The sequence below is a fragment of the Sparus aurata genome, chromosome 21, assembly GCF_900880675.1.
Source record: "Sparus aurata chromosome 21, fSpaAur1.1, whole genome shotgun sequence".
Lineage (NCBI taxonomy): Eukaryota > Metazoa > Chordata > Actinopteri > Spariformes > Sparidae > Sparus > Sparus aurata.
Genome location: NC_044207.1, coordinates 32,403,074 through 32,429,613, shown reverse-complemented (window position 1 = coordinate 32,429,613; position 26,540 = coordinate 32,403,074). Strand labels below are relative to the sequence as shown.

Below are 26,540 nucleotides of genomic sequence, written 5' to 3'. Positions count from 1 at the left end.
CATATTAAACAATTGACTTCCTGAGGTATTAAACAGAAATACTTAGTAGTTGCATCAGGTGAGTTGCAGAATCTTTCAAGTGTGGAGGATATTTTGCGATATCTTCATAAACATACATGTATCTACAGCATGTTAATGTATTGAAAACAACAGCACCATGAAATAAACAACATGAATGTCCATATGTGTTGAACAACACAGAATCAATCATCTCTCACATGGTTTCTGTCACATGTTCCGGCTCTGACCAAATTACACATAAAACTACAATATATTTTGACAGTGAGGAACTTTCAACCTTTCAGCATCACTCCGGTTACATCATAACAAATCACTGTGTTTATGTCTCTTTCTGAAGTCACATATTCACACAACTATACAGGAAACAGTTTCTCCAAGCAAAAGAAAATCTACATGAACCACTCACACATCTTTAACTGAGTAACAAACAAAACAAACCCCTTTGTCTCATAGCACTGTTGTTAATAGTTCGATCCCCGCCTGGCCAATTGCATCATGGTCATTGTGTCCTTGGGCAAGACACTTCACCCACCTCGCCTCGTGTGAATGTGTCTGACTGCTGTATGTTTGAGGTGGTTGAAGGGCCACATGACTATTTTTAACCACTTTTAACTTGTTTTAACCATGAATTACACCTTGATCAGATACTGAACTGCAGTCTCTGTGACTTCTTAAACACTTTTTTATCATCATGTGTTTTTAATACCTGTATTGACATGTTTTATTATTCTTTTTTTTAACCCTTTACATTTACACTGTGTGAGTTTTAAAGTGCTGTGTAATTGTAATTAATGTGAATCTGTTGGGAGAGAGAAGGATATAAAGACATGAGAGGGGAGCAGCCCTGCAGGAGGGAGGAGAGATTCAACCTCACATGTTCATGTCAGGAAGTGAAAGTGAACATTTGTCAGAGACGCAGAGCTGCAGACGAGGACGGTCTCTGTCTTTCTCTGAAGAAGACTTCAGATTATTCTCAACAAAGACTCTCGTCCAAACACCGGTGAGTACGCTGTCCTACAGAGAGAACACACAGTGAACAGATATCTGAGCAGATTCTGTTAAAGCTGTGCAGTGAAGACTTTCAGTTGGTTCAGTTTCAACCAAAAGACTCTACACGTGGCTGGAAACGGCTCAGCAGTTATTTCCTGTGAGGAGACGTCCTGTGAGAGAAGGTTCAAATAACATGTTACTTTATGTATTTTAAGATGTTTATGAAGGTTTAAATCATGAGACTGATCTGTTGAATGTTGTCTGTCCTCTTCAGCTCACTGAGGCGACATCCAAATGTTTCCTGTGATTTAAATAAAGTCAACTCACTGAGGAGGACTTCTTCCTGAACTTTATCACCTGAGGTTTGTTAACACTGACTCTGATGGTTTAAAGGAAGGGGTAAAACAATAATCACGTGTCTGCAGGTACATTAAAACAGTTATTGGTGGGTGATTTTCCACATGAACTGGTTTTGGGCTGTTGTTCTTTACTGTAACAGTGGAGTTGGTCTGACTTGAGCAGCAGCAGTCATTTAACGCGCGCAAGTTTGAAATGAGAAGTGCTGACATCCGTTGCTGATCACAGCTGGATCTGCCTAGTCGGCTTTAACATCTGTAGAGACATCAGATGAAAAATGACATTATCTGTATATATTTAAATTATAACACTGAACCAAAACTAGTCGAGAGATTTAAATTTATAAAATTAAAGTGATGTACTGCCTGTGTAACTGCACACAGCTCTAGAAGGGAGAGATGTGTTTGTATATTTCTTAAAATACAGATATGATTTCTGATGCAGTCAGTACTCTGCAGCTGTACTGTCAGCTGCTGTCTGTGCTCTACGTTATAACCTCTGCTGTCCTTCATATCTGTTGAAATTTCTTTAGTTGGTTTTGCTGGATGATGGCTTTATGTTTTAAACGCTGATCTCTGGAGAAACTAACAGCTGATCTGTATCTGCTTTGCTGTCTGGTTTTGAGGTTTGAGTTCAGTATCTGTCAGTGTCAGGATGTGATGCTCCTGCTGATATCCTGATTATTCATTTTCATACGAGCACAGCTTCTGTTAAACACATTAAATATCTTCTGGATTTTTTAACGTGTTAATAAAGCTTTAACGCAACATCCTCTTAACGACGCACATTTTTTTGACGCGCAATTAACGCTCGGTATTTTAAAAAAAAAGAAACGCGCATTGTATGATTTACGGCCGTCAGTGGCACCTGTAGTCTTGATCCAGAGGGCAGCAGAAGAATAAGACAGGGAATCAGAAGAAGAAGAAGCAGGGTTGGCGTTCGGAAGTGAAAGTAAATGGAGAAAGGACTTATGAACGGTAAATTCACTTCCAGATTGTTCGGTCGATAGGACAAAAGATATCTGCACGTACTGTCGACATGAAATGAGTTACCACTGAAGTACGCCGAGTCTCAGATATCATTTGCAGCCAAACACATGGCAGATGCAGAGAAATGCGATTAATTTGCGATTAATCACGAGTTAACTATGGACAACATGCGATTAATCACGAGTTAACTATGGACAACATGCGATTAATCACGATTCAAAAATTAATCGCTTGACAGCCCTAGTAAAAACATTTATATGCTTTATATGACCCCACGTCAAAAAACCTGAACTGTCCCTTTAAGGAAACAGGTGAAATGTAAATGGAATAAAGCAGGTAATACCTGTGAATTAACCATTAGTATGGCAGCATAATGGTCACCCATCTTAACCCTTTATCAAGCAATCATTGAAATAAATGTTTTTCCTAAAAGGTGTATATATAAAAAACACATATAGACTTGAAGGAACATTTATTTTTAACATTTTTTATGGAACAATAACACACATATCTATACAATAATACAACATATATAATAAATATAATGATATTTGTATATATAACACAATATATAACATAAATAACGAATATAACATGTATCAAAGTCCGCCCCAGTCGAGTCCAGTCATTTATGCCGCATAACAGCGGCATTTTGGATGTCCATGGAAGTCACCATTTATAGTTCCTTGCCCGATAAAGGGTTCACAGACTTTGTTGTTATCGTCCATACGTGTTAAGGATACATTCAGTCCTGAGACTCTGTAAGTGGGAAAACTTTTTTTCCGGACATACTCCATGGCTTTCATGGGGTCAGCAAACTCCATGTCCTCGTCCATATATGAGATACGGAGTCTGGCTGGATAAAGCAGGCCGTAACGGACTCCTCTCGGTCCACGTAGCGCTTTCTGTATGTCTGCAAATGCAGCTCTGGCCTTGACAACAATGGAGGTGTAGTCAGGGAATATGGTGATCCGGTTTCTGTTGTAGGTGAGGGGAGCTCTGTCCCGGGCTCTCTGCGGGATCTCTACAGCGTCCCTGTCATAATGCAACTTAGCAATGATCACCTGCGGCTTCCCGGGGTCTCCCAGTTTCCTGGGGGCCGCGGCGCTTGGTGCGAGCGGTCTGTCTTTACCTCCCGGTCCATCTGCAAAATCTCTGATAACTTTCGATATGGCTGTCGGTCAGCTGGAGTCCAGCTGTTCATCAATGCCGACTATTCGGATGTTGCCCTGTCTCATCCTCCCCTCCATGTCCTCGCACCTGTCTTTTAGGGTTACCACATGAGTTTGAAGGCTGGTTACCGTAGCTTGTAATGAAACCACTTCTTCCGACTATGTAGATAGTTCGTCCTTTATGTCCCTGATGTCCCTTCATATGGCCGATTTCTGCACGGATAGCGGCCGTGTTGTTTGTAATATCCGCCCGCATCGACTTTAGCTGTGACTGCAGGGCGTTGAAATTCTCCAGCAAAGCACTCTTAAGTTCCTCTCTGATAATTGTAGAGATATCTCTCTTATGGATGCCATGATGTCTGCTTTTATTTCGTCAGCAGCCATTTCTCTACCTTCCGTCCGTATGGGTGAGGTCGGGTCTGAGTTACATGTAGTCTGCCTCGTGGTTCTTGCAGGCCGTGTAGCACTGCCACAGTACTTGTATTTCTGCAGTTTATCTGCCATTCAGGCCGATGTCATCTATCTGAGCTGATATGTGGTGTCCCAGCAGTGACCTCTGTGAATTTCTGAACAGGTTTGCTTTTGGAGTGGCTGTTTTAATTAAGGATGATAACACGTTTTGCAGGAGCCCTGAGAATAGCGCCCCCTGCATTCAGTGATATTATGATTGTGAAATTAAGCAATATTATCTTCAAGGGTGTGCTTTAATGTCATTTGAGCACTTCAGTGCTGCTTGCTGACCGCATCACTGTCATGCTCAAATGACGTTAAAGCACACCCTCGAGGGTAATATTGCAATTATGCAACTAATACCAACACAAATAAAATGTATAATCAAAATATATCCATGTTGATGGACAATTTGCTCTCAAATTTTAAAGGTTTTTGCGAGTGTGCGTTGCGTTTCCATGGAAACACATGGGGTCTGACTAATAACTGAAACAAAATCAGTCATGTCAGTAGACTCGTGTGTAATGGAACGTAGTTACCACTACAGCAAATAATCCAACCCTTAGTAACGACCTAGCAACAGAAAGGATTTTCTAATCCCAGAAGAGTGAACTCTGAGCTGACGTTAATGTTTTATCGCGGTCTCGGAATTTCCCGGACTAAATCAATACTGCACAGATAAACAGAAAATGCGCATTTTTATTGCCCAAGTTATAACAAAGATGTTGATTTTTTTCTTTCATATTGTTTATAAAACTTTTTCACCATTTTCACCACGGTCACAATACCCAATGAGCAAAAAGTGGTCCAAAATACGTCAAAAAGACATGTTCTCCATACATCCAGAAGACGTCCTCAGAGGAGCCAGAATGAAAGTTTTTATTACGTCGTTTGTAGACGTTGGATAGACGTTTTATAGACGTTTTATTTTTGTCAAGACATAATTAAAGAACATCCAGAAGACTTAATTCAAGGAGCCAGAATGAACGTTATTAATACGTCTTAGTTGTTGTTTGTATGTTCTTCAGTCATCAAAAAGTGTAGGGTTACAGTTTGACCTCAACAACATGCTGAAAAAAAGGACAACCAAAAAATGCATATTAATCAAATAAAGTAGGGGCATAACCATAAAGACATTTGCTCTTTCCCAACAGTGTAAATCATTTATTTAATTCTTTCATTTAAACCACTAGAGTATAAATGTCTTAATAAAAGTATACATTTGGTCAAAAAGCCTCATTTTCCAGTAACAATCGACACAAAGGAAAATTGGGTGTCTCCCTGGCAGTCACACTTTCTCAGAGTGAAACTGAAGAAATATGATCACACATCTGATATATCTATCTATCTATCTATATCTATATATCTATATATATATATATATATATATATATATATATATATATATATATATATATATATATATATATATATATTCTATGATAAAACGGTGTTGTTTCATTAAAGGTTGAAGTAGAGTCCCAAATTATTAATCACCACTAGAACTATTTCACAGTGGATGATGATTTACCTGGTACGTGATTCCTAGTTCAGTCCACATTTATTGACGGCCTTTACAGCCAAAACATTTTAGAGATAAACAAAATTATTTAAAAAATTAAATTAAATTTTAAAAAAGTCCAAAAGTCCCCCAATTGGGAGACGATTCATGCATCAATAGTAGAGAGACTAATACCTATAATAATAAGACCTATGATAATAATTGTACGTGAGAAAAATACATGTTCTCATGTAAAATAATATTTAGATTTTGGAGTCTTTGCCTGGACTGTCTGTACTGAAATCTTTTATCCTGCTTCACTTTATCCAGATCAATGTTTGCAGAGATGATCACATTATGATTTCATAAAGGTTTAGAGCTACTGCAGCACATTCACAAGTTCTTCTCATTCTGAAGTGCTTTTTTAGGCGAAACTGAATTTTAATTCATTTTTGCTGTCTGCAACCTGTATTTTCTCATCACCAGTAACACATGGGTATGCTGATATTTACATTTCCATGCAAATCTCACAAGTGTTCTCTTTACAATGAGACCAACTAGGCCTACTCAAATAGACCTTGTGGTTGCAGAAATATACTCATGTTATTATCGGTATGCAATTTTGTAGCTGAGACCTATGAAATAGCCTGCGATTCCAAAAGGTTAAAAAAAAAAAAAAAAAAACGGGGAATATAGGCCTACATGCAAAGACAGATACACATACAAATATTTTCTCAGGCACTCATGGCTATCAGTTTTGCCAGTTTAGGAAACAATTCATGTTGTGGCTCTAGAGCTGGAAAAAACCTGTTTGGCAGCTGGTTTGTAATCAGATGTGTGATCATATTTCTTCAGTTTCACTCTGAGAAAGTGTGACTGCCAGGGAGACACCCAATTTTCCTTTGTGTCGATTGTTACTGGAAAATGAGGCTTTTTGACCAAATGTATACTTTTATTTAGACATTTATACTCTAGTGGTTTCAATAAAAGAATTAAATAAATGATTTACACTGTTGGGTAAGAGCAAATGTCTTCATGGTTATGCCCCTCCTTTATTTGATTAATATGCATTTTTTGGTTGTCCTTTTTTTTTCAGCATGTTGTTGAGGTCAAACTCTTTAAGGACACAACATGTTCACCTGAGAGGGACATCATAAAGTCTCACCCGGGCCAACCTTGGCCCATTAACACATGAGACAAGTAAAGCCTGTTCCTATGTTTATAATGTCACATGATTACAGGAGGAGGACGGTTAAAGGAGACCATCAGCTCACACACTCACTGACTGTTGGTTCACTCATGAAGAAACCCCCTTTTCTGCTTCATAATTTACCCAGAATGCGTGTGTGTGTGTGTGTGTGTGTGTGTGTGTGTGTGTCACTATTCCATTTATTTACATTGGAACAAGTTGCAAATGACATAAAACCACAGCTTCTGATCACAATCACATGGAATACGTACATTTTGTTATTCAGTCTTATAAACGTAATCATAATACAAATAAAAAGTTTTGGAATCTTTCATGATTATGCAACAGCTGACAGGACAATTTCATCAACTGATTCTGGCTGTGATATGGACGTCCAGATCATGGCCTAGCAGAACGTCTATTTGCAACTCAGTTTTGTTGTCTATAGACGTCCAGAACCGGGTCAGGCTGGACTATAATCGCAATGTCATTTATCAACTAATTCTGGCTGTGATTTGGACATCCAGATCATGGCCTGGACGGACCAACGTGATATCAACTTTTCTTGGCAGATCAAAATGAACAACAAACCGATCCATTTTGTAGCCTATTTTTCCGCTGTTTCCTACTCTAGCCCTGACAGTTACAATGTTGCCACAGACAGTAATATTTTGAGTAATGAGTCAGGCGTGCTGTCATGCTGATTTGAGCACGTTCTAAATTTCTTGTTGACCGATCAGATTGCTTGGTCGGAACTACTTGTTGTATAATCAACATTTAATAACCCGCAATATGATTATGGTGTCTTTTGAGCAATGGAAACTATATTTAGGATAAATGTTTCAGGGAAACTGAAATTATGTAACATTTCAAACCCGACGTTCAGGAATGATTAGCCTCATGTGTTTAAGGAAATATGGATGTGTTTTTACTTTCAAACGTGCGTGTGATTTAAAAAATAACACATCCATGTCACTGTGGCTCTGTACGTACATTATGGAGGTGGGATATTTTACAGTTTAAAAATAAACTTAGGGGCCGTCCAGACGGGCGAAAACAACCTTTTTTTTCTCCGTCTTCCTCTGCATCGTTTCAAGAATATTTGCGTCCACACGGATCCACTGAAAACAACCGAAAAGGCTGTAGTTCATATTCTAGGCCTCTAGGTGGTGCTTGACATTCACCAAAAACAGAGAAGAAGACACAGAGCATGTGCAGAAAGCTTGCGCGCTGTAAACAAACAGACAGTAGACGGAGAAACCGAACACAACAAGAAGAAGATGAAAATGGCGAGTGCAAGGAAACCAGACTCGTTTGTGTGGACCGATAATGAGGTTGAACTGCTGCTGAGACTCACACTCAACTACAAGGAGAGTAAGTTGCAAGAAACACAAACACGAGCATGTAGGCCGCCATTGTTGTTGTTGTTCTTATGAGACGTCGTGGGGTTCAGAGGTCAGAGGCAAGACGTCGCGGGGTGGGGCGATGGCATCATTGTTTCGGAAAGTATGCGGATTCGCCGTCCACACGAAAAGGGGAGGGCAGCGTTTTTGGATTTTTCCACCCTGAGACCTGGTTTCAAAAAAGTGCGTTTTCAGGATCCATGTGAACAGTTGGCCAAAATGATGCAATACATGTGCGTTTTCGCAAAAGAGCGTTTTCGTCTGGACGGCCTCTTAATTGTTCAAAATGGAAATTATAAAATTCACTGAGAATTAATAAGTATAAGTTACCATAAACATCTTTTTCTACATTATGTTCTGAAAAAGAAAAGAGTTTTCATATCAGCACATATCAGACAACATACGCTGATACCAATTGTATCTGTGGATCAGCCAGTATTAATAATAATAATAATAATAATAATAATAATCTTTATTTATAGAGCACCTTTCATGCCCGACTGCAGCCCAAAGTGCTTGAACAAAGCAATATCAGAAACAATAAAAACAACAACAGTTGAAAACACATCATCAACAAAACAAATAAAAAGCAGTAACAGTGATAAAAGATAAAATCAACCCCTATTAAAAGCCAAATTAAAAAGATATGTTTTCAATTTCTTTTTAAAAATGGCCAACGAGTCTGCTATTCTTAGGTCTAAAGGGAGAGTGTTCCAGAGTTTAGGGCCATTAAAACAAAAAGCAGTTTCACCAGTTTTCTTGTGGGTCACCTCAGGAACAACTAAAGGACAGGCAGTGGAGGACCTGAGCGTTCTCGTGGGGTATAAAAAGAAAGCAGATCGCCAATATAAGATGGTGCTAGGTTATTTAAGACTTTATAAATGAGTAAAAGAACTTTAAAATCAATCCTAAAAGAAATAGGCAACCAGTGCAATGTTGCAAGCTGAGGAGTAATGTGATCTCTTTTTTTTGGATTAGTTCAAATCCTGGCTGCCGCGTTCTGAATAACTTGTAGTTTCTTGAGGGACTTTTCAGGGAGACCAGTGAAAAGGGAATTGCAGTGGTCCAAACGATTAGTTATGAAAGCATGTACAAGTGTTTCAGCATCATCCTGACTAAAAAAAGGTCTAATTTTGGCAATGTTTTTATGGTGAAAAAAAGTTTTTGCAACACTGTTAAAATGGCAAATGAAATTAAGGCCAGAGTCTAAAATCTCTCCTAGGGTTGTAACATGTCATTTAATCTGTTGGGACAGACTGCCAAACTTTGACTGAAGTTTCTGCCGATCTTGTAGTGGGCCAACAAGTAAAATCTCAGTTTTCTGCTCTTTCAGTTTTAAAAAAAAAATGTGTTCATCCAGATGTTAATATCTGTGAGACAGGAAAAAAGATTGTTTAACGCACTAGGGTCCTCTGATGAAACGGAGATATATAATTGCATATCATCTGCATAACAATGATAATGTACATTATGAAAACTAATTAATTTACCCAGAGTTAAATTATTAGTGTTAAGATGATTAAATAGTTGATTGAAAACTATTTTCTCTAACAGTTTGCCGATAAAAGGAAGATTAGAAATAGGCCTGTAATTGGCTTAGTCACTAGTGTCAAGATCAAGTTTCTTGAGCAAAGGTTTCACCAAGGCTGTTTTAAAAGCAGCAGGGAAAATGCCAGACTGCAGAGAAGTGTTGACGATTCTGGTAGTGTCATTAGAGAGGCACAAGAGACTAGATTTAAAAAGTTTCGTTGGAATAGGGTCTAGTGAGCATGTGGATGACTTCATTTTGGTTATAGTGGCACTGATTTCACTATCTGTAACTAAAATATTGGATGATATTAACAGGTAACCGATGCATCTGTTTGGTTCTACAGTTTATCCAAGACTTTAATATCTAACCCTCATCAAGTGCATTTAAGAAGGGGAATCTATACTGTATAGATGCACAAATGTTCAGTATATATAAGATAGAAGAAGAAGAAGAAGCCATCTTGCCATGTCATCGTACATAACCGCTTTATCCCTCTCCATGGGGTTGCGGGGTGTTGCTGCTGGAGCCAGTCCCAGTTGCTCCGGGCAGGGTACTCCCTGGACAAGTAGAATAAGAAGATCATTAAACTGACACACATCTTCTGGTAGTCTGCAATCATGTTTTTCCAAGTGCTGTATCACACACATGGAGACGTGGTTCAATTTACTTGAAGACGTCTCATCCAAGACGCTTCTTCACTTCTAACTGGAGAGAAGTCGCAGGCTGTTAAACTCTGTGTGGGAGTGTCCTTACAGAGTTGTTAAGGACACTTGTGAGTCGTTGACCCAAGCAGACTTCATGTGTGTTATTAGGGCTAGCTGAGCCCAGGTGTGAATTGTTGTTAAAGTGAAACTCTCGCCAAAATGCAACCTAGACTTTTTTTGTGAATGTATATGAGTCAAAACTTCGTGTAAAAGCATAATTACGATGAAAAGGTACTTTTAAGATTTACCGTATTTTCATTTTTAGCTCAAAGTTATTTTCATTGAGAGTGCTACAGGCACTTTTACACTAGGATTAAAATCACTATTTTTAAAACACTAAGAAGGCTCGACACAACATGAAACTTTGCTCGTAGTATCAGAGACAGAGAAATATTTAGCAATGTCCTCGTTTAAAAAGAGGTCAGACTCTGCTGTCAGTGCAAACAGTAAACGAAAAGGGACCCAAACTCAAGACACAAAAAGGAAGGCGGTTAAACAAACAAAAGGTGAGCTGTATTAAGTAAAGCTGTAAACCAAGTTCATCAAAAATACCAAAGCACAAAGTCCAAGCACAAAGCTGGTGACAAAAGGTAACTAAACAGAAGGAGCAGGAAGCACAAAGACCAAGAGCAAAGAACTGCAAAAATACAAAAACTAAATAAAAGTACAAACAAAGGAAGCGCTGGAATAGAGGCAGGAACAAGAAGGACACGAAGATACAAGACTGAACCAGACTGAGACTCATGACAAAACAGACAAAGTGACCATGAGAGAGGAGGACAAGAACTTGTGTCATAAAACTATGATCACGTGTCTGCATGTACATTTGAACAGTTATTGATGTCTGATTGTCCACACTGACTGGTTTCTACTGGAGAGTTATTCTTGAATTTAAAAATAGCCTTGAACAGCAGGAGGAAGTATTTGAAGCAGTGTGTTGTAGCAGCCACTAGATGGCGACATAAACAGGTTGTAACCCTGATAGCAGCAGCACAGAGCTGATAGGTATTACTGAGGTTTAAAGGTCAAAGATCCAAAGTGAAAATGAGCTCATGTAAACACAGTAAAACAAAGCAAAACACAAGAATCAGTGGTGTTCAAAAATCACCACTCAGCCCAAAAGTTTCAGGTTAAAGTTTTTTACTTCATTCAAATCATTTAAATTGGCATTGAGGTTTTCACAGTAGAGCAACACATTTTATTTTACTCTTGACTTTAGTGGAGCTTTTCTTTCATACAGCAACTGTAACATTGTTGTGTAAATCTTCACTGAGCTCATGATTCGATATCATTCAGTAAACTATTTGAATGCAAAATGATATTTGATGGTAGGGGAGGTGTGGTTATTAGAAGTGATTGATAATAATTATTAAAATTAGATCAATAGAATTAATTAAAAAATATGATTAAATCATTAAAATGGGGCACCACCCTGAAGTAGTCTCAAATGAAGGGTTAAATTTAAATCTAAATATTTGTGCAATATTGACAATTAAAGGAACAGTGAAGGAAATGAATCCCAACACTGACAATCACAACCACTAAATACCAGAAAACATATGCACATAACAATCACAGAAAACTGCTCTGTACAATATAATATAATTTATTGATAAGTGCACTTTGACCAAATCAATAATACTCTCAATCAGTGTTGTGCCTGAACGCGTTCAATGAACGATCGCTCATGAACTCGTTCATATTTTGGGTGAACATGAACTGAACGTACTGTATTTCTGCCTGATGAACGTTATTGTGAACGCGTTCATTCTGGCGTTTGTGAACAGCGCATTCTCTCAGTTTAACTTTGTTCAAGACAGTGCCAGATTTCCATCGAGCTGTCAAGGCGAAAACCAACTGAAACACACTGTGAACAGGCCTTAAAATGTAGCGGAAAAACACCCAATCTGGCTGTTGTGTATAAAAAGGACGCTGGATGAGAGGTTTGTGCAGCTCGCTTTACTTTCGATCAAAACGAAACTTAACTATTTCAGACAGAAACACCTGCATACCAAACATGCAGGGAGGCATTACCAAACGAACACAGATTAATTCGTCCTGAACGGACACAACACTGGCAGCACCAGCCTCCACAGAGTCGCACCGCGCATGCGTCATCAATGTGCTACGCATGGAGGCAAAAACAAATGAAGGCTTCACATCTGTGTTTGTATTGTGATATATCTAAAAAGTTTTGGAGCGATGTTGAATCAAATTTTTTTGATGCTGCTCTCTGTCCATTCTCTCACCCTTAAACATGTTATTCGCTGTTAACCCAGAAGATAATGTTCTTGAACACATGATGAACTTTGTTATCCTATGCAAAATGTTTCATTCACAAACAAAAAATTGCAAAATCACTACCTAAATCTGCTCCTTTTCTCCTGGAACTGAGCTCTTTGCTTAAATCTCTGATTTTGTTAAATAACAAAAAAAGTACCTTACTGAGTCATTATGAAAAGTTTTTCCCTGAAGCCACTGTCTGAACTATCTATTTATTTATTCTTCTTTTTTTTAATTATTTATTATTTATTTACTTACGTGTTAAAACTGATAAAATAATAGCTGTCTGTGGTTCTATATGGGCTGTGGCAATAATTTTGAAAAATAATAGCTCGCATTAACATATTGAAAAAAAAGGAACTATGAACTAGTTCATTTTGGAACTGTGAACTTAGTTCAAATTTTTGAATTATGAACTGAACTAGTTCATTTTAAAATTTGTGAACTGAAGTTTGAACTAGTTCATGTAGAAAGTGAACTTTCCCAACACTGCTCTCAATAAACACAATCTGTCACTCAACTAAAGCAGCTTATCTATGAAACTAAAACACTAAAACAAACTCAAGCACAAATAACAAACACGTGTGTATGTGTGTATGTGTGTGTGTGTGTCGGAGGGACAAATTGAGAGTGCCAAAATGGCGGTCGTAGAGACAAGGTCATAATTGTTGAAAGGACTACACAATGGCGGAACATAACTTGAAGTCACCTACATACACAAATTTATAAATTATGATTCTGGTTTTGCTGAATCTCGAATAAAAAAATGTTGGACATGAATATGTCACCCAAAGGCAGTCAGTTGAAAGGACGGCGAGAATTTGTACAACGCAATGGTTACAACACCGCTGGCTTCATGTGCACTTTTGGATACACACAAACTCAGGCAGTGGCGTGCACAGACTTTTTGAAAGGCAGGGGCGAAAAGAAGGGCACTTTAGCGCGTGTTTTGGCTCACAAGAGGGCAGTTTATCATTCTTTAACCAGCCAAGGGGGCAGTTTAGCGTGGCGACTGTAGAGTGCAGCAACGGTGGTGACATCAGCCATGATCGACGTGGAAAGAGAGCAGTCTGAACGCCTCCTCTGTTTTAAATTTGTCCCGGTAGAACACCGCAGTAGTGTTGTACAGCACCGGGTGCCCACACACAGCTACAATAAGCTTTTCCTCCATCGTTGCTCTGAGCAACCGTAAACAACCGTACGTGAGGGAAGTGACGTCTTCGGCTTGAACTCGTTGCTGATTGGATGTCGCGGCGCGATGCCGCCTGAAAAATTCGATATTTTCATCTTTAGAGCTTCAGACGCTTCATTCGCCGCCTGAATCGCATGTCATTGCGCCATTAACATTGATTTTCAACGTAGAGTTGCCACTCCATTCGCGTCTATCGCGTTCGGTCTGAACACCCCTTAAGACAAGACACATACTGAATCTGGCAAAGATTACAAACACTCTGCTGCACACACCTCTCTGAGTTAGACAGCAAAGTTGACAGTGCCTCTTCAGATCTTGACTGATTAGTTAGACTCGCCGTATTCGTTATGATTGCAGATGTTCGCGTCAGGTGAAAATGGCTAATGTGGTTGGTGATTGTTGTAAGTCAGAAGTTACTCTCAGCCTGTGTCTTGGCCAGTTCATGTTTCCCACCAAGTTCTGAAGTCCAACACGTGCCAAGATACATGCTCTCTGAATACTGGGTGTGTGTTGTTTTTTTTTATACTTTATTTACAATTTTTAAATGTACAAAACTGTACAAAACATGCCACAACAGAGAAACATAGTCGGACATAGACGAAAACAGAGGAAAAGGGGGAAACAAAGAAAAAGACAGTTGACAGACAGTTGTACATTTACATAAATAGACTTACAGAAAAAAATCTAGTTGCAGTAGTTAAAGTAAAGTAAGTACCATGTGAAAAGTTGAGTCAAGCATCACACCGGACACTGGGCTGGGAAGGGTCCCTAAATTATCTCAAATCTGTCCTGTTTATTGGGTTTGAGCAGGCTTTTCATTTGAATAATTGATAACATCTCGTTGAGCCAATGAGCAAATGTGGGTGGAGTGGTAGACTTCCAGGTTGGGAGAATACGTTTCTTAGCTACCACCATCTCTAGGTGCAGAGCAACCTGCGTGCTGTGCAGAAGATCCGAACTCTCGGCAGAGCATCCAAGGATGGCCAGGTCATGGTTAGTCTGAATGACTGTGGAGTAGGCTTTAATATATAGGCCAAATAAAGCTGACCAAAAATTGTGCAATTTAGGACAGAACAAGAAAAGATACGCTAGTGACCCCCAGCATTATGACAATTATCACATACAGGGGATACGGATGGGAAAATACGATTTAACTTTGTTTTTGAGTAATACAGTCTTGTACTGAATTAATCTATAAAGTGAGTTAATAGAGCAACAATGGACCCAAGACAGTGCCTCCTCCCAAGGTTCTGCCAATATTTCAGAGTTCAAGTCTTTGGCCTGACCTTCCCTAATGAAATCAGAGGAAACTGGATTAGTAAAAGAACCCACAAATTTTGATATCTGTTTTTTCTTTTTTCACTTGCTGCTGATATCTACAACAGCTGTTTTCTCTGAATAGAGTGTTACATGTTGTTCATACTCCCCACCAGTAGTTGGCAGAGATCCCATTCTTAGACCTTAACGCAGAAAAACATCATGCTTCAATGCAAAATGTTCAAGGAAGTCCCATGCAAACTGTGGGGTGAGAGACCGGAGACAGTATGCCACGGAGACAGTTTGTGGAAGCGGTGCTCCTGGATTTGAGCACGAAATAAATGACAATGGCAAGCAAAAAGTTGACACGTAGGGAAGTGATTGAGCTCCTATTCGCGGACTCTGATTCTGAAGGGGAAAATCTAACTTTGGGAGATGACGGTCGGTTGGTTAGTGGAGCTAGGAAAACGCACAAGCATATACACACGACCCTTTGCCCAACATAGGTGGGAATGGCATCAGTAAGGAAGTGAATGGATGTGGTAGAAGTAGCGGGGATGGTGAGAACAGCGCTGGGACCAGCGTTAGTGTTCACTCTTTCTACCGCAAAGGTCACGTAGCCTCCATCCGCGGCAGTGGTGCAGCTATGCGCCGCAGCAGTGTTCACCAAGCACAAAGCACACACGAGTCCAACTCTTCTCACAACACTAGAGGAGATAGCAGGGGAGACGTGGGCGAAGTGATCGTAGAAGGGCTGATACACGAGGTCGCAGTGTCCATAGGAGAGGTGGACGTGGTAGAGGCAACAGGGGAAGGCAGAACAGGGTGAGGAGGATGTTATCAGGAATGGATAAAGCCCTTTGATGAGCAAATTTGGAAAAAAAATCATGAAAAACGCCTACTGTTTACATGAGTTTTGTGGTGTAGTGATAGTTCTAGTATACGGGGGGGGGTCGTGTCATTGTCGTTCTTATTGTCTCTGTGCCTTGCAATGAGAGGCTCCACACTCTACAAATACTTCAAACTTTTATCTGGATAGATGGGCACAGATAAGGCCTCTGCAGCTAAAAGACGCCTACTTCTGTTATTATTATCATCAAATGATGATAATAATAATAACAATAATAATAATAATAGGAAGAGAAGAGAAAACAAGAAAAGTGGAAGAAAAAAAGGATAGAAAAAGTGTCCTCCAGTGAGGGAGGTGGTGGGTAAAAAAAAACAAACCACATAGTGTTTACATGAGTTTTGTGGTGTAGTAATAGTTTTAGTTTACGATTGTTGGCTTATAATTTACTTTTTCCCTGTTCATTTGATGTGTGGACAACATAATAAATGGATGGAGGGAATGAATCTGATGAAATAAGTTCACCTCTCTTTCAAAATATCAGGTATTTCATGGAAATTATATGATCCAATATGGCCACCGCCATATGACGTCGTAATATGCAAATTGGATGGGAACATTTACTCCCTGGATAAACTTTATTCTCATTCTCAATATTTGTCTCATTACACGTTGTCTCTATCTCAAACCACTTTCAAGCCAGAGCCTTCTGAAATGTAGATGTCAAAATCTAGTATTTTTTAAAAATAAAACCCGGCGCCTAAAGGGTTAATGTACACCTATAATTGATTAAGGAATTTCCACACCTCTACTGTGCAAGGTGACAGATGACTAACAGTTAGGATAGCAGTAGTGCCCTAGAAGTAAAGTAACATACTTTCTGTTTTCTCGAGTCTAGACTAAGACATGGGCTCTAAAGCCAGCAGAGAGGTGGAGGTGGCAGCAACGGAGGTGACGGAAACGGAGGTGGCAGCGCTCGGCCGGCCGTTCAGCCTCGGGATGCTGTACGACTGCCGCAGTGATTCTCTTGTTCCTGGTAAGGATTCACATGTAAAGGTTTCTAAATGTGGCTGAATCACAGTATTTTTGTAAGTTCTAAGTAATAAGTTCCAACTCCTGCTACTGTCTCAAAAGTGTATCTGAACTTGAGGAAGTTACAAACAAGGAAAGCAAATACTGTAAATTCATTCCAAGCTTTCCTAAAGAATAAAAGGCAGTTTAACTATTTCTATTCTTTTTGGCAGGCATGACACTGTGGGACTGCGATGACCTCGATAAACACACAAAGACAAGACCAGAACCTCAGATTGCCTTTGAGATAGTTGCTTCTGAATCCATTGAGGACAAATCTTCAGCACTAAATGTTGACGCCTCTCTTAAAGCAAGTTTCTTGGGTGGACTGGTTGAGGTTGATGGATCGGCAAAATACCTGAATGATAGTAAGACTTCTAAAAATCAGGCCAGAGTAACACTGAAGTACAAAGCTACCACAAAGGTCCATGAACTGTCGATGGATCATCTTGGAAGAGGCAATGTGAAGCATCCAGATGTCTTTGATAAAGGGTTAGCTACACATGTAGTCACAGGTGTTCTTTATGGAGCACAAGCCTTCTTTGTCTTTGACCGTGAGGTGTCAGAAAAGGACCGTTATCAAGACATTGAGGGTAACTTGAAGGTGATGATCAAGAAAATTCCCTGTCTTGCTATAGAGGGTGAAGGTTCACTGAAAATGGAAGACAAAGACAGAGAAAAGGTTGAGAAATTCTCCTGCAGATTCTTTGGAGACTTTTCACTTCAGAAAATGCCGACATCCTTTCAGGATGCAATACAAGTCTATCAATGTTTGCCAACATTGCTGGGAGCCAACGGAGAAAACGCCGTACCAATGAAGGTCTGGCTGTTGCCACTGATATGTTTAGATTCTTCTGCTGCGAAACTCGTCCATCAGATAAGTGAAACACTAGTTAATAAGTCACAGAGTGTCCTGAAGGACTTCAGTGAGCTGGAGATGAGGTGCAATGATGCACTGAAAACCACCACTGCACAGCAGTTCCCACAGATTGGCACAAAGATTAAAACCTTTAAAGAGATGTGCTCTGAGTTCAAGCTGGAATTCCAACAAACCTTGGCAAAGAAACTTCCATCAATCCGAGGAGGAGGAGAAGAAGAGGCTGTACTCGCAGAGATCCTGAAGAAGAGACACTCTTCTCCTTTCAACAGCAAAGACCTGAACAAGTGGATGGACTGTAAAGAGAGAGAAATTCACACCTTAACGTCTTTCACCAACATGATGAAGAATACTAAGATTGTCTCTTCTGAAACAGACCTGTATGAGGAAAGTCATACTGTGTGTTTTGTTTTCACCTCACTGGGAAGTGATGAACCGTACCTCTCAACTTTATCAGAGTACTTAGAAGAAACAACCAAACCAGACGAAGCTCGAGGGTCTCGTACTCATGATGTAGAGAAGGAACAATGGTACGCCTCAAGTGAAGTAGCAGATAAAATGAGGAGTAAAGCAAAACTCTTCAGCGACTTCGCAGAGGCCAACACGGAGAACAAGAACATTAAGTTCTTGGCAGTTGGTTTAACAGATGAGACACAGAAAGGTTCAAGCATCTACCTTTATAAAGACGGCTTCTCTGTCAATGAGAACTTTGAGCCTCCTTCAAAACCTGAAACATTAACAGTCAGAGACATAAACCACAACAGTGTGACGCTGAAGATTTCTCCAGCACAGTTTGGAGCAGAGAACATCACCTGCTACTCTGTGGAGTACTGTGTCAGTGGACAGGATGGATGGAAAGAAAAGACGGCAGCAGAAGCTGAAGAAGTCACAGTGAGCGATCTGAGTCCAAACAAAGAGTACAAGTTCAGATGCAGAGCAGTGACCTCAGTAGGTGTTGGACCAGCCAATGAATTCAGTGGTTCCATTAAAACTTTACCTTGCAGTCCTCCTGGAAAACCTCAAGTTGAACCAAACTCAAGTGAGATATCAGTTAGCTGGAGCAAACCTGCTGAACTTGGACAAGGTGTCCAGATCCTGAGCTACATCGTGGAGTACGCCAAAACAGACAGCAGGGTGAAAGAGGAAGATCTTCAATGGAACCAAAAGATGTCTAAGACTGAAAAGACGATCATTTCAGGGCTTCAGCCAGAGACAGAATATGTCGTCAGGGTCAGATGTGATTGTGGTGAAGCTGGAAGAAGCAAAGAAAGCATTTCTTTTGTCTTTGTTGTGAAAGAACGACTTGCTGATGCTGTTAAAAACCAAAGCAGTCTGCTGGTACACCAGTCAGGTCGTCTCTCTGTTTATAAAGTTCCTCTGGAAGAAGAAAGACTGGGTGTTGCAGGGTGCAGGCGTTTTAGTTTTGGGGAAGAGTCTTTGAAACACAATCGCACCATCATGGTTCTCGGAGCAACTGGAGCTGGAAAATCAACTCTCATCAATGGGATGATCAATTACATTCTGGGTGTTGAATGGGAGGATTCATATCGGTTTAAATTAGTTGATGAGGATCCATCAAAATCACAAGCTCACAGCCAGACTTCTGAAGTCACTGTGTACAAGATCAACCACCAGGAGGACTTTAAAATAGATCACTCACTGACCATTGTTGACACTCCAGGATTTGGAGATACAGGAGGCATAAAGAGAGACAAGGAGATCACAGACCAGCTGCGTAATCTATTCACTGATAAGCGTGGTGTCAGTGACATTGATGCTGTGTGTTTCGTAGCTCAGGCTTCTTTAGCTCGACTCACCGCAACACAGAAATATGTGTTTGACTCTGTGCTCTCAATCTTTGGCAAAGATGTGGCAGAAAACATCAGAGTTCTGGTGACATTTGCGGACGGCCAGCTTCCACCAGTTATAGAGGCGATCACAGCTTCAGGTGTCCCATGTCCTAAATCAGAAGACGGGCTGCCACTTCACTTCAAATTCAATAATTCAGCGTTGTTTGCAGACAGCAAATCATCTGCAGCAGGCAGCAGGAGTAAATATGGAAGCTTTGATCAGATGTTTTGGGACATGGGGGCCAATAGCATGGAGACGTTCTTTGATGCTTTGAATGTGATAGAAACCAAAAGCTTGACACTGACAAAGGAGGTCCTCAGAGAAAGACAGCAGCTCGAGAATTCAGTTGAACATTTGCAGAAGCAGGTTAAAGTTGGGTTAGCCAAGCTTGAGGAGATAAAAGAGACAAAAGAGAAACTGAAAGATCACGAGGCAGAGATCAGCAGGAATGAGAACTTTGAGATTGAAGTCACGGTCACAAAGCCTGAAAAAATAAATATTTCAGGTACTGGAGTGTACCTTACTAACTGTCAGCAGTGTCACTTTACCTGCCACTATCCCTGTGGAATACCCAATGATGCAGATAAAGCAGGCTGTCTTGCAATGGGATCAGATGGAAACTGTACTGTGTGTCCAGGCAAATGTCATTGGAGTGTACATTTTAATCAAAAGTACAGATGGGACTATCAGGAAGTTAAAGAAAAACAAACAGTGAAGGAGCTGAAAGAAAAGTACCTAGAAGCCAAAGGTGCTAAGGCACCTGTTCAGGCATTGTGTGACAAACTGAACTCTGTATTTGATCATTTGAAGGCTGATGTGGGGAAACTGATGGCGTACACTGCTAACTGTTTAAACAGACTGAAAGATATCGCACTGAAGCCAAATCCTCTCTCCACTCCAGACTATATTGACCTGCTTATTGAAGGAGAGAAATCTGAGTGTAAACCAGGCTGGAAGCAACGAGTTGAGCACCTGACAGCCATGAGAGAACAAGCAGAGTTCATGGCTAAAGTAGAGAGAGGAGAGACATTCCTCCAGAGTCCATCTACCGACCTCCAGCATGTTAGCAAGGACAAACAAAGAACAACACCAACCAAAAGAAAACTGTCGGTGTCTGATAGAGACCAAGATGAGACTGAGCCGAAACCGACCCAGATCAAGAGGAGGCGGAGTCGATACCAACCCAGACAAGATGAGACCAGTTCTGAGACAAGCAACGACTAAGAAAAAGCTGGGGCCAAATCCAGTTATCTCTATGGCGAAGGCCAGGTACACCCCGGATGAGTCGCCAGCTCACCGCAGGACCCTTACTAATGGCTGATGGCCGCCACACAAGGTGCCTACTGCACATCAGGAGTAATTTGGGGGTTCAGTATCTTGCTCAAGGATACTTCAACATGTAGCTCAGTTCCGCCCCCACGGGAGCCGATTCGAACCAGCAATCTTCTGATCACTAGTCCACCAGCTCTACCCACTGAGCTACAGCTGCCCCATTATTTACACTGGCTCATCAGCTTCTTGCTTATTTTAACATGTTTATCTACTGTATTATTTGTTCAGCAGGTGTAACGTCGACCACGTCCACCATCTTAATTAATGGTATTTAAAGTAAACAGCAGCCTTCAGCTGTCGTCTGCTCTCACAGTGAAGCTCAGTCACTGTAATGTGTGACGCTGTGAGAAACATGAAGAGAGCAGTTCTGCTGTGATGATGTCAACACACATGTAGAAAGAAATCTGATGGTGAAGAGAACAAATCAAAACATTGACATCATGTTGTGATAAATGTGAAGTGCTGAACTAATAGAACAATCTGCTCCAATGCAACCTGATCATCAAAGTCTTTATTTTTGTCTTTTGAACATAAATGTTTGAATGTGTTTCATTGTACCCAGTTTACATAGTTGAGTTTTTACACTGGCTCATCAGCTTCCTGCTTATTTTAACATGTTTATCTACTATTTTCTTTTTTATTGGACATTTAAAACCTTTAATACGATCTGAATAATGTTTAATTTCTCCTCATGCTGATGTGTGCTGACATGTTATTGTCCTGTGGGCTCCCACTGAAAGATGGAGAAATCAATAATCAATAAATGTGATGATTCTAAGTGTTGTCTGTTGTCCTCTGATGTGTCAGTGTCGCCTTCTTTGTCTTCTGCAGCTTCATTTTCAAAGTCAAAATCAAAGATTTCAGAAAAATGAAATGCAAAGTGAAAATAAATGTGAGCATCAGAACTGGTGCCCCTTCAGAGGGCCCGACCCGGAGGTTAGGAACCACTGGACTAACTAAACTAACTGTATATAAAGTAGTTCAGACGGAGTGATGTAATGTAACTAAGTACTTCCACTCCACTACATTTAGGAGGCAGATATTGTACTTCTTACTCCACTGCATGTATTTGCTTTGCTGTTCACTTTAGTTACTAGTTACTTTACAGATTACAAGTATCACATTTTGAAATGAATTGATTTTCTCATCAATAAGATAAAAACAGTGTTTGTGATGATCAGCTGACTCACAGTATACAGTTTATACACACATGTAAATATATGGATCAGTTACTTTACTGATACTTTGATACCTCAGTACATTTAATATGAGATACTTTAAGACTTTTATTTGACTTTTGGGTTCTTACAGCACCGTTCACCTGCAGCAGCTCTGATGTCACATTCTGCCTCTTCAGGCTCAGTGGTTGTCGTTCTCCATCCGTCCACCAGATGTCCTCAGACTTTTCCACCTGTCCCCGTCCCCTGACTCCCACGTCCACCTGCATCAGCCCCGCAGGATCTACCTGCTCCATTTACTCTCCTTCATACCACTTCTTCAGCTTCCTGCCTGTTAGCGTCCATGTTTTCACTCTGTTGATGAATCACTCAACTCTTCTTGTCTCTTCTCACATTCACCTGATTTCTGACACATTCTGATCACAAAACATGTCAAACTTCACAGAAACACACTGAAGACCTGGAACGAGCCAGTCTCCCTCCAAAATATGACTTTATATCCATGACGGATATTCAGGTGAACAAAACTGACACATATAAGCATCTCTCCAATGTGAAGAACTGTCTGTATTCTGTATTACACAACAGTGATGTCACCATTTATGTCCCAAAAAATGAAACTGACAGAATTAACAAATACATGAATAATGGTTCAGTTGATAAATAAACATATAGGAATACATGGAGGTGTTAATTAATTTTAAAAATGTGACTAATAAATTAGTTATATTTCCGTTTAAAATTTGCTTCTGTATTTAACTTTTAAAATTTCCGTCTTGTGATTTTTAATTTTATTATTTTATTCATTTAAATCTTATTCATGTATTTGTTTCTATATTTACTTTGCTTTGCATTTTGCTAAATAATACATGAATAAATACAAATAAACATGTAAATACATAAATAAATGTGGAAGTTGATCCACTGATAAATGAGATGGTCCAGTGGATGTGAAACAAATGGTTTGTTCCTCTTCTTCCTTTAGTGGGTTTGTTCCTTCATGTTGCCCTCCTGGTCTGCTGGTACCAGGGGAGAGGTGTGTTCAGAACCCTGCAGGCTCTGTATGTCGGAACAAAGAGGCAGAAAACTCAGCTTGTGTTCAGCTCCAACTGCAGGATTTATTCTCTCCTGAACCAAAGACATATTAAACAATTGGACTTCCTGAGGGTATTAAACAGAAATACTTAGTGTTGCATCAGGTGAGTTGGAGATCTTTCAAGGTGGAGGATATTTTGCGATATCTTCATAAACATACATGTATCTACAGCATGTTAATGTATTGAAAACAAACAGCACCATAAAATAAACAGCATGAATGTCCATATGTGTTGAACAACACAAAATCAATCATCTCTCACTTGGTTACTGTCACATGTTCCGGCTCTGACCAAATTACACATAAAACTACAATATTCTGACAGTGAGGAACTTTCAACCTTTCAGCATCACTCAGGTTACATCATAACAAATCACTGTGTTTATGTCTCTTTCTGAAGTCACATATTCACACAAATATAGGAAACAGTTTCTCCAAGCAAAAGAAATCTACATGAACCACTCACACACCTTTAACTGAGTAACAAACTAAACAAACCCTTTTACATGTCTCATAGCACTTCTGTTAACAAGCTTGTTAGCAACAGGTCCGCTAGCTTATCATGGCAGTATATAGCTAAACATCTCTAAACATCACACACTATCACTAAGGATTCACCACACAGGTATCCCTTATACTGGGGCACATGCTTCTAGTTTTGAGGAATATTAACCTGTATGTAGGAACAAAGAGGCAGAAAAGTTTATGTTCAGCTGGACTGCAGGATTTATTCTGCAGCGCCTCTAAAGGGTTTCAAGTTCCTCCTCAGTGCTATGCACCATCTAAGACCTGTCTGAGTGTTGCACCAACAAAGAGAGTACTTTTACTTTTAAACCTTTAAGTGTATTTCAGTGAAAGTGGTTCTGAACCAAAACCACATGTGGATCGGTCCAAATTAAGGCAAATCAAAGTAGAAATATCACATTATGTGACTATTTCATAAACTAATAAATTCCTACAACTTATTTATTATTATTCTTATATCTTTTATTTTGGCGGGTTCAGTCCTCCTACCTGACTCCACTGCTGCTCTGTGAGACTGTGACGTCACTGTACATGAGACCAAACTGTACAAATGATAAACTTTGACTTGAATATGAATCTAAAGTCAGATGATCACAGGTGAGGTTTCTCTCTGCAGCAGCACGGCGCCATCTGGTGGTTTGTAGGATGTATGACAGCCTGCAGGAGTACAGACACCAGAGGATCGTGAGGACAGCTGGTCATCCAGCGTCCAATCAGGTTCCTTATAATCCACAGACCACAGACACATGATGTACTGCAGAGGTCAGAGGTCACTGATGGGAGATTCCTGCCCTCGTCTGGATGTTTGGACTCAGTTTCTCCAGCAGTGTGAAGTTCCTGTGAGACAGCGAGGAGGAAGCTTCCAGCTGAGTGGACTTGATCCAGACCGGAGGAGGTCCAGAAGATGTTCTGACAACCGGGTCACAATAATAAACACTGACATATACATATATATATACATATACATATACAGTTCTGCAGAACACAGGTATATTACACCTTTGTGTTTCTTTAGGTTTGATTTTGAATTGGATCATGCGACAGTGCTGGTCTGGTTTGGTTTCTGCATAAAACCACTTTGTTAGATCATGTTTTGGCTTAAAGTACTCAGGTTTGTCACCACAGAACCTGCTGGAAATTCTGGACTTCTCATTAAAAACCCACGTTTGTTACGTCCACACACGGCTGGAGATGTCTCGTTAACAACACAGTTTTGTTGCCACAAGCTCAGTTGGAAAATCTACTGACATCCTGTTAAAAACACCTGGTTTTATTATTACAAACAAAGCTGGAAAATGTCCAGAAGTCACGATGAAGAATATCCTGGTTTGTTGCCACATATAAAAGATATACTGTGTTTTATTATATTTAAAAACAGTCCACTTTAATTACCTTTCATTTACCTGTTTGTCATTTAATGTCACATTTTGACTCACTGCTGTTCCAGAACTTAAATGTATTAATATAAATAAACATATATAAAACTTATAAACTTCTATCATACTAATAACTGTGTTGCTGCTGTTAATATAACATCATTTTCACTGATTGGTCGCTCAGAATTTAGAAATCAAAATGGTCGCAGCTGATTGGCTGTGGAGCGGAGGAGAAGGGCGGGGCCAGTCACAAACAGTTGACCCTGATGGAGCGGGTCATGACACTGAGGAGAAACAAGATGGAGACACTTTAATCTGGGTCAGTACTTAAACTTTATTGGTATGACACAGAAATGTGTGTTTAACTGAAGTTCAGTCGAGTTAATTATTTCCGAGTTCAGCTGAAGAAGGGAGGTTTCCGTTAGCAGCTAATGCTAGCGCTGACGTTAGCTTGTAGGTGTTAGCCTCGGCTAGGTAACGTTTTCGCGGGCCTGAACAAACGATCCGGTCCAGACTCTCACAGCACACCAGAACTTTTTATAGCATGTTTCATAACTCACTTCACTTTGGTATATTAACAGCTGCACAATTATGACCCATTAAGTTTATTTAATCAGACCGGGAGAACGACTCCATCCGTGATCGATTAACCAGGTGTCACTCAGCCTGCAGTCAGCCGCACCTGCTCTGAGACTCTGCTGTCACATCCCGCCTGTAAACAGTCATTGTGGCGCAACTTCTGCTTTTTAATGTTGGCCTGCTGATGTTTGTATAAACTGTAGGTGCACCTGGTTGAGTGACGTCGTCCGATGCACGTTGGTTTTGATCGGCTACGTAATAAACGAGCTTCCTCCGCAGGCGGCTCAACTGCTGTGAATCGCCGGTGAAGACATCCTAAATGTGGAGGCATGTATGCAGCAACCAGGGGTGCTGAGGAGGCTGTAACACATGCCGAATTTACAAGAAGGCCCAAATGATTAAGAATTTGTCATTAAAGGCGTTTCATAAAGTGTATAAAATTTCTCCTCACTTAGCAACTCACAAAAATAAACGTTTTTTAAAGGGAGTCTGGGGACTTTCTCTCCCTCTTCATGTCCTTGCTGCTACTGACTGTGTAGTTGATGTGGCTGCTTTGACCTAAAGTATGTTGTTTCTTTCTTTCTCAACCAGAAACACAAGATGACAACATGAAACCATGATCCATGCTGAGAGGTTCACCTGCACCTCTTCTGTAACACAAGGTAAGTTTATCATTGTTGTCATTTTGCTCCTCGTTATGCCAGCAGTTATATTAAGCGTGAGATGTGCAGTCGATAAGTTTTAAGTGTGGGAAACACTAGTGGGGTCC

At 40.1% G+C, this 26,540-nt stretch overlaps 2 protein-coding genes and 1 long non-coding RNA gene across 4 annotated transcripts in view; all 3 read left to right on the top strand.

Annotated features, from left to right (window-relative positions):
* Positions 1-22,613, top strand: part of LOC115572543 (uncharacterized) — a 59,049-nt gene extending 36,436 nt beyond the window's left edge. Inside the window, exon 4 of the transcript XR_003982102.1 lies at positions 22,375-22,613. The gene's annotated coding sequence lies outside the window, so the exon portion shown is untranslated. The remainder of the gene's footprint in view (positions 1-22,374) is intronic.
* LOC115572542 (uncharacterized) lies at positions 333-21,795 on the top strand. 2 transcript variants are annotated; one of them, XM_030402715.1, is made up of 4 exons: positions 333-1,021; positions 1,286-1,373; positions 16,785-16,922; positions 17,131-21,795. In XM_030402715.1, exons 3-4 carry the CDS (start codon positions 16,793-16,795, stop codon positions 20,907-20,909), a joined length of 3,909 nt encoding a protein of 1,302 aa, XP_030258575.1. In that variant the 5' UTR covers positions 333-1,021; positions 1,286-1,373; positions 16,785-16,792; the 3' UTR covers positions 20,910-21,795. The 2 variants fall into 2 exon arrangements, with proteins under 2 accessions (XP_030258575.1, XP_030258574.1); XM_030402714.1 differs by having other exon boundaries at positions 333-1,193.
* Positions 22,614-25,255: 2,642 nt separating the features above from the next.
* The window catches only part of LOC115572546 (uncharacterized), a 20,252-nt gene continuing 18,967 nt past the window's right edge, over positions 25,256-26,540 (top strand). The window contains exons 1-2 of the long non-coding RNA XR_003982103.1: positions 25,256-25,511; positions 26,363-26,433. This is a non-coding gene — a long non-coding RNA (uncharacterized LOC115572546). The remainder of the gene's footprint in view (positions 25,512-26,362; positions 26,434-26,540) is intronic.

Bases quoted from the DNA above. Each gene is read 5' to 3' on its own strand.
- LOC115572542 (XM_030402715.1), top strand. From the start codon at position 16,793: ATGGGCTCTAAAGCCAGCAGAGAGGTGGAGGTGGCAGCAACGGAGGTG. The intron at 16,923-17,130 runs GTAAGGATTCAC...TCTTTTTGGCAG, and splicing joins CAGTGATTCTCTTGTTCCTG to GCATGACACTGTGGGACTGC.